General features: G+C 33.7%; 1 protein-coding gene across 1 annotated transcript; it reads left to right on the forward strand.

Moving 5' to 3' along the window:
* The first annotated feature begins 3,347 nt into the window (after nt 1–3,347).
* Nucleotides 3,348–6,700, forward strand: LOC133810160 (triacylglycerol lipase OBL1-like). Its single transcript, XM_062246000.1, has 5 exons — nt 3,348–3,734; nt 4,799–4,992; nt 5,265–5,298; nt 5,543–6,171; nt 6,275–6,700. The coding sequence occupies exons 1-5, from the start codon at nt 3,416–3,418 to the stop codon at nt 6,554–6,556; spliced, it is 1,458 nt and encodes a 485-aa protein (XP_062101984.1). The 5' UTR covers nt 3,348–3,415; the 3' UTR covers nt 6,557–6,700.
* The last annotated feature ends 12,212 nt before the right edge of the window (nt 6,701–18,912 follow it).

Consider the following 18,912-nt stretch of genomic DNA (forward strand, 5'->3'; position numbering starts at 1 on the left):
AACTATTGATATTAAATATATTACATATAAAATATATATACATAATAGAGAACAGTGAAAAAAGAAAATTCATTTTAATTACATATTATTCCATATAATAAAAATTCCAAACATTTATCAAATATATATAGATAAACATATAAATATTCATGTATCTACATCTCAAAACAATAAAATAATAAAATAAGGATTTTAGAATAGTACTAGTCAAACGAAAGACAGAGAAGAAACACCCTGGAAATTAATTATCGATTATTGCTTTCAATATTATTGGAATTATTTTATATTTATTTTGTCCTTACTCTCTCGTCTGCTTGTGTTAGCTTATAAATTATAATAAATCATGCTGAGCTGCCTCCTCTTTTTTTTTTTAATAAACAAATATTCACATTTTTACATAACGTGATAAACGATCGAATATATATACATATATTTAACTAAGCCACCAATTAATAAGGAGGGAGGGGGCCACAATATTATACCCTTGCTCATTAGGGCAAGCTATATATAATATGACTATATTGGCCAATAATATGATGAAACTTTTTTGATCAAAGAACTAATAAATTGCTTGGAAATTTTAGAACAAGTACTATATTTAAAGTGGTTCAAGAATTTAGAGCTATTGCTTTAGAATTAATTGAAAGATTATCTAGAATATTTTTTAAGTACGACATTTGATACATGACCACTGAAAAAGAATATAAAAAATAATACGAAAAGTCTACATCTTTTTTGGACAATAATACGAAAATAATACAAAGTTTTTTTCTCAAGCGAGATCGATATATGCTGTTTTGATCTATTCGTTTGAGATTATAGGACGTCACTAATATATATATATATATATATAGAGAGAGAGAGAGAGGGATATATATATATATACAGAGAGAGAGGGGGATCACGGAAAATTTTATTTTTAATTAAGAATTAGAACACTATATATATATATTTATGACAATTTTTTTATAAGGGCTTCACTTTAAGCCCTATCGGTAGGGCTTTCAGTGTTTCTTCACTCGTGAATAGTTTTCGTCGCGATTTTTTTTTATGACTGTGTAAATTTTCAGAAAATTCCGAATAGTTTACAGTACCGAAAACTAGGTTCAAACATGTTGTTTTCCACGCGCATAAAAAAAATTAGTCACGCGTGCAACAATATGTTTGAACCTAGTTTGCGGTACTGTAAACTATTCTGAATTTTCTGAAAATTTGTAGGAAGCTCTAAATAGCTACAATATACACGGCCATAAAAAAAATCGCGCCAAAAATTGTTCACGGGTTGTAAACACTGAGAGCCCTACCGGTAGGTCTTAAAGTGAAACTCCTGTAGAAAAATTCCCATATATATATATAAATTAATATGGGTCTCAAAATTACGAGTACGTAAATCACTGTGATGTGGCTTTGTATTAATATTTAACTAATTAGTAAATGAAATTAAAATTACTAGTAGCAGGCTTGATTTGCTGGCTCCAGAATATATGTTATATTATTCACAGTGAAAATTCGTTAAGATCGAAGCATAATTAAGAGGACCTATATAAACGATTCTCTTAATTAACTTCTATGAAAAAAAAATTATTTGAATGAAATTATTGAAGTAATGGACTGATAGAGTTGTAAATTAATACTTAAATATATATATATATCTATATCTATTATATATAAAAAGTGTGTAGATAACGAAAATTCTTGGTTTTAACGGTTTTTAATTTTTTTAATGTTAACTTTAACGGAATATTCTTATATCTAACATAATATTCTTATATTTAATGGTAGTTTGTAAACATCACTTAAACTTAAATAAAATAAAGTAATTAATTAAAAAATTTAAGATAAGATATGTTTTAGATATTTTACAATGATAATTATTTAAAAATAATCAATAATTAAAAAAATTAAAATATAATATTTTTTAGATATTTTACAGTAATAATTATTTAAAAATAATAAATGATTAAATAAATTAAAATATAATATTTTTTAGATATTCTACAATGATAATTATTTAAAAATAATAAAATCATACATTTTATAACTTAAATAAAATTTATTTAAACTTAAACTCACTTAGTAGAATAATATCATATTAAATATATAATATAATCTAATGTGAATTAATAACAAATTGTTTTTAAAAAAAAAAATCTAGCTAGAAACTTAAATTTAAAATACACGTATAATATTTAATATTACATTAAACATATAATATATAATATTTTGTTGTCACTCCCAAATTTAAAAATTAGAACAAACATAAATTTAAACAAAAATAAATAAATTATTTAATTAAAATAAAATATTTATTTCAAAATTTATATGACATTAATATAAATTTAATAAAAATAATTAATAAATTCTATAAATAAAACGAAGCAAACGTCCACGTTGCTTGTATCTTGTATATATAAACGTACCTACAAATTACACTATTATTAAGATTGCTTAATCAATTATTATTAAGATGTGCGTTGCGTTCATAGGTAGTTAACATATATATAAATATAAATATATAATAACAAATAATATTAGAGATCCCGCATCATATTAACCTTAATTTTTTTATGGAGCAGTTATATATTAAGGTGGAGTAGAGTGGTATTAATATAATTAATAATAATTAATGAGCTAACAAAGTTGCAGAAAAATACTTAAAATAGATTACTAGTGGAGGCGTAATTCGTTAATTTTTTATTTTAATTTTTTACAAGTTTGGTCAACTATTTTAATATATTTTCAATACTCTCGACAAAATAACACGTTTATTTACTCTCCACAAAATAACACGTTTAGTAGTACTACTTCCGCACATCACCAAAGACCAGGCCTAAGTCAATGGTAAAAAACCTAATTAAAAGAATAAAAATTGTGTCTATAAATATATATATATATATATATATATTTATCTATAAATTAGCGTGGGCATGTAAAATAAACACGAAAAGAAATTTGCTGTCCCCAATTTCCTATTCTTTTTATGTCCCACTAATTAGTTTAAGACACCTCTTTTATTTATTTAATATATATTTAAATTATTTACAACTTTCTCTTTTTCCAATTATATTAATACTATAAATAGATGATGTGTCTTACAATAATTGGTGGGACATAGAGAGAATAGAAAATTGGGAAAACAGATTTTTTTTCAATAAACACCAAGTTGATGTTAAATTTAGGTTTTTGATCCCACAAGAGACCCCACCACTAATAATGATTTCAAATGAGAATTAATTATAATTATTTTCAAATGTAGGGTACGTAGTTTCCAACTTTTACCAAAACAAATGGTCATATGATGTCTTGGCCAAACCTTCTCCCACGAGTTGTGTCTATAAAAATAGAAACTCTCTAACCCAAGTTTATTCCATATCAGCAATATTTAGAGGGTACAATAATTACAAAACAGAGAGCCATGGCCATGGAGAATATGGAGTGTAACAAGGATTTTTCAGCTAGCTATATGCTACTGAAACCTGAAGAAGTGGGTTTCTTTGATTTAATGCACATATTATTTTCGACTGATATGGAGAAAAGGAAGTTCGTTGACTCGTCCAGTTCGACTGAGGAAAGTTTTGGGCGCCGTTGGATCATATTTCTCTCAATTGTGGCTCAGAAGACTCTCCAGTTTGTCTCCAAACCCCTCGACAAAGTTGGCTCTGCCATTGAAATGGGTTTGAATCTTTTGTCAAGTAACGGCAATTTGTTTAAGCTCATTTATAATTCTATTCGAGGTCCGTTTACTTTATCTTTATTTCTATTCTTTTGTCTATATTAATTGTAGATAATTTATGCTTATATTTATATGTATATGCTCTGATCAGGATTATGTTTTTTTTTCCGTTGCTATATGAATGACCAAAAACTGAAAAAGAGCATTCCCCTTTAATTTAATTATTGTGTGCGTATATATATATATATATATATATATGTTTATACAAAGGGAAAATCTGCTCTATAGTTGGGGTTTTTGTGTATTCCTGATTTGATTTGTCAATAATTTTTATCACAATTTTTGTTACGACAATGTATATTGTAATTATTTAGAGTATTCTGTAAATTTTAAAAAAATTAAAAACAATTTCATTGCCAAAAACTAAATTTAAAACAGATTGTTGCATGTGTGACTAATTTTTTATACAAGTGGAAACAGCATGTTTGAATCTAGTTTTTGACACCATAAATTATTCGTAGTTTTTTTAAAATTTGCAAAATATTACTACAATAAACACTATAGTAAAAAAATTGCGCCAAAAACTACTTATGGCTCATGAACACGAAAGAATAATAACACCAATAACACTATTTTTGAAGCCCCACAGGAGAATCCTTTATATACGTACTCATGTCTTTCAAAGGTACAATTGTGAGTTGAGGTGGGGATATATAGCCACATGGATATGAAAAGATCTCAAATCTCATATCATATATATCCATGTTCTTAGCATATTTTTCCTGATATTATTTACATCCCGTACAATTGCAAACAGCTCACATTAACAGCCTTATTATATTCCATCATCATAACCAACAAAAAAAAAATATTAATTAGCAGCCTTATTAATTAACTTATAATTAATCCAGGCGGGGTTACGTAGTAGGTAGGAACATGTGGGATTGTTGACCATTTCAAGACAAGCATCTTTCCTGATCAGTAATCATAGTTTATTAATTAATAAGCAAATATTTTAATGCTAACTAACTATAATTAATTATAACTTTATTCGATTTGGATCATTATTATTATATTGATTAATTAATTAATATGCATATAATAATACGAGAATTAATTTTACAGGAAGAGTGGTTATTCCAAGCAAAACATCTCCAGAATTCTACTCCTTTATTGGAAATCTGGACAAGCGACCAGAGCTTGATCCTAACATCAAACATGGAGATGTACGGTACAATGCAGCCATTTCTATGATGGCTTCCAAGATCTCCTACGAGAACGAACTTCACATTCAAAACACTGTTACTCAGCATTGGAAGGTATATTTTTTTATTTATTATTAATCTATATATTTTTATAAAATGCTCTTGGAAAAAAAAAAGTAGTCGTCATTTGTCGTAACAAATTTTTAATCATTATGACAAATATAATATTATGTAGGATTGTAATTAGTATAATATTTGTCACTTTTTTATTATTTTTCTGTTTTTGGCTTAAATGATAAGAATTTTGTATGTAGTGACAGACACGATAAGTATCACATTCTAATGTAGTGTTCCTAATTTTAAATCGTTTATGCTATCCTCTACAGATGGAATTCTTGGGATTTTATGACTACTGGAACGGTACGAAACAGCTGTCCCAAATAACTTAACAGCTTAAAAATATATATATATCAGATCGTATATATATATATATAAATATATGCGACAAATATTATATTTATACACAGATTAATTACACCACATAATATCAAGCTAGCTAATCATGATACAATGGTCAATAATATTATTCAAGAAAAATGAATACATGATATTATGATATATTATTACTATAGTTAACAATAAAAATGAACTGTGTATATTACAGATTATCAAGGTAAAGCCACAACACAAGTGTTTATTGTGCGAGACAGAGGTGAAGACCACGACACCATTGTGGTGGCCTTTAGAGGAACCGAACCATTCGACTCCGACGCATGGAGCTCAGACGTCGACATCTCATGGTACGAGATTGAAGGAGTCGGAAAAATCCACGGCGGCTTCATGAAAGCCCTGGGGTTACAGAAGAGTTTAGGCTTTCCTCCGAAGCTAGACGAAAACAGCGAGCTCCACCTTGCTCGGCCAAAACCCTTGGCTTACTACGCTATAAGAGAGAAGTTGTACGAGCTTTTGAAGCAAAACGACAAAGCCAAATTCATTTTAACCGGACACAGTTTGGGTGGGGCCCTGGCAATTCTCTTCCCTGCGGTTCTTTCTATTCACGATGAGAAATGGTTACTCCAGAGACTGGAAGGAGTGTACACTTTTGGTCAACCTAGGGTTGGAAACCACACCTTTGGGGATTACATGAAGAAGGAAATGGTGGAGCATGATATTCACTACTTTAGATTCGTTTATTGTAACGATTTGGTCCCAAGGCTACCGTACGATGACAATGCCTTAATGTTTAAGCATTTTGGCACATGCGTCTACAGTGACAGGCACTACCAGGCAAAGGTACGTACTAGTAGATTCACATGCATGTACGTATACGTACATTGAAGAGTATGATGATGATGATTAATAAAGTTTTGATGATGATGATGATTATTATTGGCAGATAGTAGAAGAGGAACCAAACAAAAACTATTTCTCACCACTGAAGGCGATACCAATGATGGGCAATGCTTTTGGAGAGTTAGTGAGAAGCTTCACTATTCCAAAAAGTAAGGGTCCTGAATATAGAGAAGGGGGTTTTCTGAGATTGTTTAGGGTAATTGGTTTGGTGATTCCAGGCGTACCAGCTCATTGTCCTCAAGATTATGTCAATGCCACCCGTCTAACCACCCCAGACATTTTTCTCCCACCAAAAAATTCCCCTTCACATAGTAAAATTCAATAACCAAAAATTTATTTATATATACATATATGTTTTAATTATGTGTGTGAGTTCAATTCGATTGATTCTTAGTGCTACTAAATGGTTATGTAATCTGTTAAGTATGAAAGCATGATTTCTCTAATAGTAGTATTGCCCATTTAGCAATATTAATAGTACCAAGTATATATATATTTATATGAAATGGATGATTTGTTTTTCAAAAGTACAAGCAATGCAACCATAAAAATATACGAAATTAATATGGCAAAAGATTCAAAAAGTTGGTGTTTCCACTTTTCACACTTTAATTTGCACAAAAAGGTTATGTGTACTAGTGAGTTGAGTGGGTTTTTGTCCCAAAAAAAAGTGAGTTGAGTGAGACCGAAGAGCTGTGTCCAGCTTGAAGGAGAAATAATTTTTTAAAAGAAAAATGAAAAAATATATATTTACATTATTTGAATGGTAGGATAGAAGAAAAAAGAGGGTAATTTTCATACAAATTGAAGACAGAGAAAGAAAGAAAAAAAGAGGAGTGAAAATTTAACCTTTTCTAATAAAGTGATCTAATAAGTGATTAAATTATTATTTATATAATCTTCATATGGTACAAGTTTAATAATTTGACAAGTTTGGAACTACAAATGTTATCTCATGACAGTGTTGAAATAAAAGCTTTATATTCCCATCATACAATTTTTTTAATGATGGCATATATTATATAGCTCTCTCTTATTCATTTTCTTAAAATAAATCCCATGTCATTTTTAAAAATGATATTTGATATTTTAAATATTATTGTGTATTAGGTACTGAAACGTCATCTAATTTTACTTTTAAATTGACCAAAAAAAAAAACCTTTAACAAGACATATGTTGTATCTTGTATGATCAAAATTCTTTCTCCCCGCAATTATTGAGTTTTTTTTTTTTTTTTTTTTTTGCTTATAAAGAAATTATGATTTGGTATCACGTTGATATATAGGACTAGTAGGAATTTTGTATTATTGACAATTAAGAAAATTGTGGTACCGTTTGGTGCATAGAACTAGATAGCATTATTTACTTGATTGAGATAAATTTAATACTAACCTATGTTTGGTATAGTATTAGATTAGATAAATGTGATATTAATTTTAACGTATAAAATTATTTAAATTTACTTTTCAATTATTTTAATTTAAAAAATGAATATATGCAGGGCCAATATTATCATCACTACAAGAAAAAGCAAAGTCCGCTGGTGCAGGTTATTACCGGCAGAGTACTGGGTCCGCCGCTAATAATGGGGAAATTAAAATAAAAAATTAATTTTTTTTATTAGCGACGGACTTACCCATTATTAGCAGCGGACTGTCCGCTCCTAATACAATGCCCGGGAAGGAGAAAGAGAACGGTTTCAAATTTATTAGTGGCGGGGTATTTTTCATAATTATCGGCGGAATACCCGCCGCTAATAACATTAGCGGCGGGTCTATATCCGCTAGTAATAACCCTTGTACCGGCGGGTTATAGTGATAGCTGCGGGACCCGCTGCTAATAGAGTATTACCGGCGGGGGAATATTAATAGCGGCGGGTCTCCGCCGGTAATAATGTTATATAATGATTTTTCCTGATAGGCTTCTGCAAATTTATACTCGACCTCCCCATACCTCTCTCTTCGCTCCCCTCTCCTCCCTCCTTCTCATTCTCTCATCTCTCACCTCTCACTGTCCACGACTTCCCGGTGCTAGCAGCAAGGAAGAAGGTCAAGTGGTATCTCAAGCCACGACACTAACTCTGTCCACGAATCCACCTCCCCCTGCCCAGTCCTAGCCTGTGCATCTTCATTGTCAAGTGGTATGAAATTCTAGGAAATCAAATCTTCATTTCTTGTTTATCTATCTCATTATTTATATATTTATTTTTATTCATTTTTTTATTACAAAATCTGATATTGATTTGTATTTATATTTTGCTTGATTTTCAGTTTTTTCAATTTTAGAATTAATATTTTTGTTGGATTTAGATGGAGAGCATTGTGTTAATTGATATATCTTTGTTTGTATTTTTTCTTAATAGTGCAATTGATTGATGTTTAGCTTATGTCAATGTGTACAATTTTTACACTTGGATGTGTTTTTGTTTTACTAATAAAAATTACTACATATCTTATAATAATTTATTTTTTAATTTTTTAATTAATTAAATAAATAAAATTAATTCAACATTATTTAATTAAATAATATAATTAATTTTTTTTATTAAATAACATTATCTAATTGAATAAATTAATTTAATTTAACTAGTATTAAATTATTAATTAAATAAATAATAAATTATTTAATTAAAATTACTACGTATCTTATAATAATTTATTTTTTCTATCTCGGTATGCTTGTGATTGATGGTTGTTGACTACAACCATCGATTACAGGGATATCAGCACAGAAATGATAAGTTTATAGTATTAATAATAAAATAATGAATTATTTTTTTTTAATTTGAATAACATTATCTAATAAAACATCATAAAATAACATAAGATATTATAATATTGTATAAGATTTCAAAAATGATAACAAATTTTTTTAGTTATTCATTCTTATTCACATTACTAAAACTCGGAGACTCTTGTAACACTTTAGATGGCGATTGACAAGACTTGGACAACATTGAGAAATCGTGCTTGTCAAGAATATTGGAATGGTCTACAATCTTTTTTGACGATGGCCTCGGAACATAAAGATTCTGATGGAAGAATTAGGTGTCCGTGTGTCAAATGCATAAATAACAGGCTTGAAATTTTACCTGTTGTCGAAGCACATGTATTCGATAGGGGATTTTATCAAGGTTATGAGAGGTGGATTTATCACGGGGAAGCGGAACTAGATGTTGTTGATGATGATGAAGTTGACGAGATGATTCTCATAGTGGAGGACTTCCTCTTACCGACAACTGAGCAAGTAGACAATAATTACGGCGCAAGTCAGTATTACGACGAGTTATTTGAGGAGATTGAAGCTGAGTTGTATCTTGGATGTGATTGGATTTCTTCCCTTAACTTCTTAGCTAAGTTATTACATTTGAAAGTTAGAGGGAAAATTCCTAACAACATATTCGATGAATTATTGAAGTTGTTAAAGCTTTCCTTTCCAAAGGAAAATAAAATTCCATTAACGTACTACAAGGCTAAAAAGAGATTGAAGAAATTAAGGTTGGAATACGAGTCGATTCATGTGTGCCAATATGATTGTTGTTTATTTTACAAAGAGCATGCAAACAAAGAGGAATGTCCAATTTGCGGAACTAGTCGATGGGTTACTTTTGAAAAAACTAAAGGAAAAAAGGTGCCGCATAAGGTGATGTGTTACCTTCCATTAACACCCCGGTTGAAGAGACTATACAGCTCAAGGCTTACAGCGAAGGACATGCTATGGCACTACACTGGGAAATCGAAAGATGATGGAGTGATGCGACACCCGGTGGATGGGACGGCATGGAAGGACTTTGACGTCAATCATCCTGCTTTTGCAAGTGATCCTAGGAATGTTCGTTTAGGCTTAGCTGCTGATGGATTTAATCCATTTGGCAACATGAACCTAGCATACAGCATGTGGCCTGTGGTGTTGGCAAACTATAATCTTCCACCTTGGTTATGTATGAAAGACAATAATTTGATGCTGACCATCCTTATTCCTGGTCCAAAATCACCGGGTAAGGACATAGATATATTTCTAAGACCATTGGTGGATGAGTTGAAGGAGTTGTGGGCTAACAGAGTAGTTACGAGAGACAGTACGACCAACACTATGTTCAAGCTGCTCGCAGCCCTTTTATGGACAGTCAATGATTTTCCAGCTCGAAGTAGTTTGCCTGGATGGAGTGGTCAAGGATACAAAGCTTTTCCCACATGTAATGAAGACACATCTTCCATTCGAGTGATCGGTAACACATCTTATGTTGGTCACAGAAGATTCTTTCCCAGTACACATCGAATGAGAAGGGACACTGAGTTCGACGACCAAATTGAGAAAAGACGTCCTCCGAGACGATTTACTTGTGAGGAAATATTAGAACAAGTGAACAACCTTCCACCCCAAGTTCCTGGAAAACACTTGCAGTTTGGAGGTATGAAACGTAGAAGAATTGTGGAAGACAGACATTTTAAAACATAACATTGATGTCATGCATGTCGAAAAAAATATGTGTGATAGTCTCCTCAGCACAATCTTGGACAATGACAAGTCTAAGGACACCACTAATGCAAGATATGATTTGAAGAAGATGGGAGTAAGGGAATCATTGTGGATTTATGAAGATGAGAATGGAAAGTTGATGAAGCCGCATGCTTCTTACGTGTAACTCCTGCTCAGAGACAACAATTTTGTCAATTTATTAAAGAAGTGAAATTTCCAGATGGATTTTGTTCAAATTTGAAGAAAAAAGTAATCGAGAATGAAACAAATATCATTGGGTTGAAATCCCACGACTGTCATGTTATAATGCAACGATTACTGTCAGTGGGTGTTCGCAAGTTTCTTCCAAAAGATATATCGACCACCATTTCTGAACTGTATAATTTTTTCAAGCAAGTATGTTCGAGGACTATAAATGTTACAGATATGGAGGAAGCACAAAAAGACCTTGTTCTGATATTGTGCAAGATGGAGTTGATTTTTCCTCCGACTTTTTTTGATATAATGATTCACTTGGTCTTACATTTGCCTGAAAAAGCGATTTTGGGTAGACCGGTATTTATGAGGTGCATGTATCCTTTTGAAAGGTAGATGAAAAAATTGAAGAACTACGTGGGAAATATAGCTCGTCCTGAAGGGTCGATAGCTGAAGGCTATGTTGCTGATGCGACTTTGACATTTTGTTCGATGTATTTCAAAGGGGTTGAAACAAAATTTAACCGTCTTGATCGCAATGAAGATGAGGTGTATGTCCCACGACACCTTACTGTGTTTCAATCTCAATGTCGTCCCCTGACAAAGGGAACTCTCAAGCCTCTCGACCTTGCGACTCGTGAAATGGCTGAATGGTTCATACTTGACAATTCTCCCGAAATTCAGGATTACTTAGAGTAAGTTTATTCCCTTTAAAGTAAAATTTATGTTCATTCTAAATTGTTTTATCTAATATAGTCAAAGCATTCAAATTTACAGCGAACACCTAGTAGAGATCAAACTGAAATACCCAGATGGTGATCATAATTTTTTACACAAGAAAAATTTTCTCCAGTGGTTTCATAAGAAGGTAAAATTGAGATTATTTTTAAACCTTTATTGTTGTAATGATATTTTTTTCATTCTAATATAGGTTTATGAGTTGCTAGCTTGCACAAAATTGGATCTTTAGAGAATGGTGATGAGTTGCTAGCTTTAACATCTGGGTCAGATCACTTGGCAACCTACTACGAAGGTTGTATAGTTAACGGTGTTCGATTTATCGCTTACAACTGAGATCAAAAGCGCACCACACAGAATAGTGGAGTGTCTGTTGCGGGAACTGAAGGTTTTAACTATTATGGCACGCTTCAAGAAGTACTGGTGTTATCTTTCACTGGTGCATATTCAGTTGCATTGTTTAGGTGAAAATGGTTTAACACTGATCCAAGCAAGAAGAAAACAATCACTGAAAATAATATCACCAGTATAAACGTCAGTAGCGAATGGTACAAAGATGAGCCTTATATACTTTCTAGCCAAGCTAAGCAAGTATTCTATCTCGATGATCTACTTAGAGGCCGACACTGGAAAATTGTTGAGGATGTCAATCATCGTCAAATTTGGGACATCGAGGACGATGAAGCTGATGCAAATGTTGATGTTTTACATGACAGAAGCTCATCAAATTTTGTGTTGACCGTGGATCTCAGTCAGTTGGTTATGGAATCTCATGAACCTGCAACATATATTGGCACTATACAAAATTCACCTGTTGATCAATTGGATGATAATTTTTAAAATGACGACTTAAGCGAAGAAGAAGTCAATGAAGAAGATGAATCGCTAGTTGATATTTGTGAAGATGATGTTAATCATGTGTCTCCGATTGATGTTAATTTGATTAATGATGAAAGTGATAGTGATTATTCTACATAGTTTTTATATTTTTGTAATAAAGACAATCGTTTAAAATATAATATATGGGACTTGTAATCATTTTGTTCATTTCCATTGGTGATATTTGATACTAACTAATAATTTAATACTAACTAATAATTTTTGTTCCTAAGTACAATGTCAGCGGATATAGCCACCTCTCACGGTGGAGATGGGGGAGGTCTAGACCCGCCAGATCCTAGTAGAGTACCCTCTTCCTGCGAGTCATGTTAATAATAATTTTCAAATTTTGTTCATAGCTTGAAAGTCAAGCTCAATGAATGCTTAATATATATTAATATTTCACATTTTGGTTATTGTTGAAAATGTGGATAGCTGAAGTGCCGAGAAGAAAGGGTCGTGGCCTGGCTAATAACATACCACTTGAAATTCGAAGGCGGAATGCCGGGAAACCACTAGATCTTCAGCTTGATCCTAGGATGGACAAAGTGGTTGGCTTGGAGGACCAAGCTTTTGTCCGCGAGATAGGCCTCCAAGTCACCTTGTTGTTGCCAGGACATTACTTGGATTTTGCTGATGTACCTCAACAATTTAAGGAACAGGTCGTATAAAAGATGAAGGTAAAAATTTAGAACAAGTCTTGTGGCATAAATTTTTTATTAAAATCATTTACAAACTAAACTAACGTGTTATTTTTTAATGTAGCATTTTTATAATGTTGATGGTCATCCAGAACCCGAGAGAGTTATGAAAACTATCTACACAGAGATGCGCAACAGATATTCTGAGAGAAAGAACATCAGACATACTCACTTCAAAAAATATTACTCTAAGCCGAAAGATTTAGAGAGTGTTCTCATTGCCCCACCTGACCATTGCTCCAAGGAGAGTTGGAAAGATATTGTTCAGTTGTTTTTTAGCCCAAAATTTATTGCGCGATCCAACCAAAACAAGAAAAACAGAAATGAAATGAAGTATACATCGACGCAAGGCACAAAATCGATGGCAGCTAAGCGTCACCAATTTGTAAGTAAAACTATTAATTTAATTTAACAAAATTTTACATTCTAACTTCCTATCTCTACATTTGTAAAGGCGAACCCTGATGAACATGTTATTGATACTTGGAAAGATAGCCATTTGAGAAAATCGACAAAAAATTTTGTCAACGACGCAGCTCGAGAAACTTTTGTAAGTTTAAACTTTTGTGTTATTATTTTCATTATACTATGTTACTGTTGTGTTTCTAACACTTTTTATAAACAGGAAAAAATGACGGAAGAGCTTGATAGAGCACAACTTCAAAGCCAATCTCAAGGACCGACGGAGGGATCTGAATCTGGATCTGCTGCTGATTCCTCGTCGATCGATAAGTACGAGATTATGAGTAAAGTACTTGGGGAGAAGTCTGACTTTCAAAGAGGAGTAGGTTACAGCAAAGGCAAAGGAAAAAAATCAGCTTCCAGCTCCACAAGTCAAAGTCAGTCACAGGCTCAACCTGCTCATACACCTCAAGAAGACATGGCTACTATGGCGGAAATGATGAAGTCAATGCGTGAAGAGATCCGGATGTTGAAATCTCAACAAGGTCCATCTGGTAATCCTCAGCATACCAGTACAGAAACTGAGTCGCGGTTTGAAAGCCTTCTACAACGATATTTACCATCACAACCTGAAGGTGGTATATCTTCTCAAATTCCACCTCCTTGGTCGATGCCACAACAACAACAACATTTTTATCCACCTCAATAGAATTATCCAAACATGTATGGACGCTCCTCCCAGTGCCCTCCTTTTTATTACCACGACGTCCCTGCAGGATCTCAGACGTCACATCCTAGGCGTCGTGACTTTGGGGATTCATCGCAGCAGCAACATCCACAGCAAATGTATGGTCAATTTGTGAGTTCGTCGCAACAACAGAGGTATGGTCAGTTTGAGAGTTTATTGCATCAGTCTCCCTCGCCGCGACCACATACTCGACAATTTCGATCATCTTCGCAGCAACACTCTCCACAAGCACCACAGTTTGCTTCACCACCATTGCCGCACCCTAATACTAGTGATCAAGATATTGACCTTAATGAATATTTTACACCTGGTTGGCCCGATCAAAACAATAATAATTAGATTATGTTTTTTAATTATATTAAGACAATTGATATTTTATTATGTTTATTTTATAATTAGTTCATATGTAATTAAAATGAGACAATTTATATTTTTATTATGTTAATTTTATGATTAATTATAATGCTATTTTTGTTTGATGAATATTCACTGTGTTATTAATTATAATTTATGTTAAATATTATTATTTTTAAATAAGTATTATATGTATATTTATTATGAAATAAAATAAAATCAATTATTATATTTTAATATTAGTATTTTATTACCGGCGGATTAATAGAGGCAGAACCCACTGGTATTAAATGAGTCAAACGAGGCTGACAGTGTTATTTTATATCGGCAGAGCCGGTATTAATACAATACTGGTGGGTGTGTCAGTCGGTCGGTAATTCCGCTAATACCGACCGATTATTACCGGCGGAGAATTACCGACAGATTGTCGCCGGTAATATACATTGCCGACGGATACACCAGTTATTACCGGCGGAACTCTCCGCCGGTAATACTACATTATTTTGTAGTGCATTGGAATGTAGGGGTGCTCTGGATCCAACTCAATTCAATTACCCCGAACCAATCCAATTAGAGAAAATTGGATATTCAATTACAAAATTGGATTGAAATGGATATTTTGAAAGCTAGATGTTAACTGAATTAGATCAGTTGACAATCGACATTGTGAAAATCTAATAAGGCATTGATCTAATCTAACTTTTATCAATATATATTTTATATATTATATTAAATATGAATATATTTAATTATGTTAGTTTTTATTAGCTGTCATTTAGGCTTATTATAAAGCCTTCCACACCATAGTAAAAATAAAAAATAAAAAAAATCCCTAAAAGACTAAAAGAAATGAGTTGTTTTGATGCTATGTTTGCATTTAGTTATCGGTTGAGATTTATTGGTTTTAAATTTTAATGTAGTTGTGTTGTAAACTTAATATTTAAGTTGTAAAACTCAACATGTTGAGAACTCAATGTGGTAATTTCAAGGTCTTAATGTTGTATTATTACTAAATAGTGTTTTGTTTTTAATATGATTTTTCTTTATGCTTTTTATTTGTTAATATCTTTAATATTAAAATTCAGTGGAAAATTAAAAAACTGGTTAAAATAACAGATCCAATTGTAATTGGATTGGATTTGATTTTGAGGCTAAATTGGAACGGATTGGATGTTCATTTCCAACATCGAAATCTTTAATTGATGAATAATGATAGATGTATTTTTGGATTGTTAGAGGTAAAAATGTTATATCAAATCAAATGAACACCCGTATTGAAATGTGTAATTGGAGTGAGACCTACAAGTATTGAAACTAGTAAAAAGGGTGGAGTGTGGCACTATCCCACACTTCTGGTTGGGATAAATAATTTCACCTGGCCCAAATAAGACAATTTTAGGGTGTAGAATATATATGTCATAATAATAAATAATCCTTATCCTAGTTAGTGGGAAGGGGGGAAAATGCCCCCAAATTATTTTTTTTATTAAAAAAAATTACCTAGTAGCTTTTATAACTTATATTTGTTTTCTTGAAAATCTCACATTTGGCCCCTTAAGATCAATTTACAGTTTAACCCCTGCAGTCCAAATCAGCATCCATCCAATGTAAACAGTAGAGAAAGTATGGAAAAAGGCTATACATCGACATAGTGATCTAAGCAGCTAAAGAATTATTTATATTCAAAGAATAAAAGAGAACAATTACAAGAAAGCCCATTAACAGAACAAGAAGCTACTGAACTAAATAACAACAGAACTAACACATAAAAAACTACCATAACAGAATTAGGTAGGTTTTCTAACAGCCCCCCTCAAACGGATGGGTCCAGGAAGAACCATCAATTCGCTACATAGAATAGAGAACTGAGATACAAGTAAATGCTTGGCGAGAATGTCTACAATTTGGTTAGAAGAAGCAATGTATTGGACTTGTTGTTGTTTTTTATTAACCATATCTCTAATGAAATGAAAGTCTATCTCGATGTGCCTTGTCCTAGCATGAAAGATAGGATTAGAGGCCAAGTGAGCTACTGAGATGTTGTCACACCAGAGAATTGGAGTGGCATGAATTAGTAGTTGAAGTTCTTTAAACAAATGTTGAAACCAAGTCAATTCTACAGCAACATTTGCTAGAGCACGATACTCAAACTCAGTGCTACTGCGAGATAACACTTTTGTTTGGCTGAAGACCATGAAACAGGGCGGTCACCAAGAAAGATACAGTAACCACTCGTGCTTTTGCGATCATCCTGATTGGATGCCCAATCAACATCTGTATAAGCAGTAGAAGTGAGAGTGATGCCATGAGACTTGGTGCTTTTAAGGTACCTTAGGATATTTTTAACAGCTGCCATATGAGAATTAGTTGGTTGTTGCATGAATTGACGTGCCCTGTTGACAGCAAAGGCTATGTCCGACCTAGTCATAGTAACATAATGTAGCTAAGGAGCATACAATTCTTCTATATGTAGTGGGATCATCAAGAGGAATTCCATCATTTTTAGAAAACCGCTTTCCCATGGTTCTAGGAGTTGGGGCTTTCTTTGAGTCCACCATTTTAGTTGTCTCTAGGATGTCATGGATGTATTTTTGTTGACAAAGATGTAGGTGACCTAGAGAGTGAGTGCCTCTTGCCAAGAGTGAGTGAACATTAGGCCAAGAGCTGGAGGTCCTGGACGGTATGAGCCCCACGTAGACATTGAAGGACTTGACCCTGAAATGGAGCAAATAAGGGAAGTCATGGGACAAATGCAAGATTAGCTTGCCACCTTGAATCAAGGGTGAGCTACTGATCAGGAGGCCCTTAACGAGGCTTTCGAAAGACATAGGAGAGACTTCAAACCATGGATGGATCGACATGCCCAGGAGGTGCAGGCTCATCAGGAAGACATGGAGCACCGAACTAGAGAGGCTGCTGAATCCATTCGCAATTATATGCAACATCAGCAAACCCAAGGTATGGGAACTGCAGCTAGGACTATTTCCCAAAACCAACAACGTCCTCCCATTTTTGGTTTCGGTGAGGGTGTCATGCACAGACTAGAGGCTCAGCCTCAGAATGGGAATCAGGGTCCGACCAGGAGTCACAGATTTGGTCGGGGCGCCCAAGCTAACAACAATAGACAACCTTTACCACCAAATGAGCAGGTCCTTCCAAGGCGCGACATGGGACAGGACAAAGCAGGAAACTTTCGGTCGAGATCTCAAGGCAGTGGCCATGACATAAATCTAGGTGCTGCAGGACGAGATGGCAACTCCCGAGCACTGGCGCCAAATAGGAGTGGTTAGGCCCAAAATTATCAGCAACAACCTGGTCGGTATAGACAGTACCAAGAATACTGACTGAGATCCCAAAGAGAAGAGCTGGAAGTTAGTAGTGCATACAGACCCCATTAAGGTGATGGGTATGACCATGATGAGGTTGCGAGCCACATTCGCCAACAAAATGATCGAGCCAACCAGAATAACCAGGGTCAGAGAGGTAACCAGCCCGAAGGACCGTTTGTCCCACAAGGGCAGGATATCCCAACCACCCCGAGGTGGAAGGTTTCAGGGAGTACCTCAAATACCAGGCCAAGCCGACCGCCAAAATGCAGGGGGCATGCCTTAGCCAAACTCTGTTTTCAACCGAATGAGTCCCATGGAAGGTGAAGACCTTCGAGATGCTCTTAATCATAGCAAGGAAAATCGGGATTCGAACAACATAGCTCCACCTGAGCCTGTTCGAGACCCAAGAATGGATGAGGTCTGTTAATGCAGCACAGTCCCAGACAGCTGCAGACCCTAACATCCAGGCCCAACTAGATATGTTAACCAGATTGGTAAGAGACTTGACATCCCCCAAGTTAACAGGTATTGAGATGGAGAGGCAGAGAGGTTCCCCATTTTCTGAACGTATTAATCAGTTGCTCATACCTATCAAATTCAAAATGCCGACATGGAGATGTACACTAGACTGGAAGACCCAATATCCCATGTTCACAACTTTGAACTGTAGACTGATCTACAGGGGGTTCGGGATGATGCCAGGTGCAAGATCTTTTCAGCCATCCTGTTAGAAATCGCCCAGCAATGGTTCTTCAAGCTACAACCAGGGTCAATTACATCATGGGATGGAAGACCTGACAAGTGCCTGAGATTTGCCAAAATCCCCCGGGCAGCTCCGAACCAACTTACTTAGAT

Source organism: Humulus lupulus, chromosome 1 (genome assembly GCF_963169125.1).
Source record: "Humulus lupulus chromosome 1, drHumLupu1.1, whole genome shotgun sequence".
Classification (NCBI taxonomy): Eukaryota; Viridiplantae; Streptophyta; class Magnoliopsida; order Rosales; family Cannabaceae; genus Humulus; species Humulus lupulus.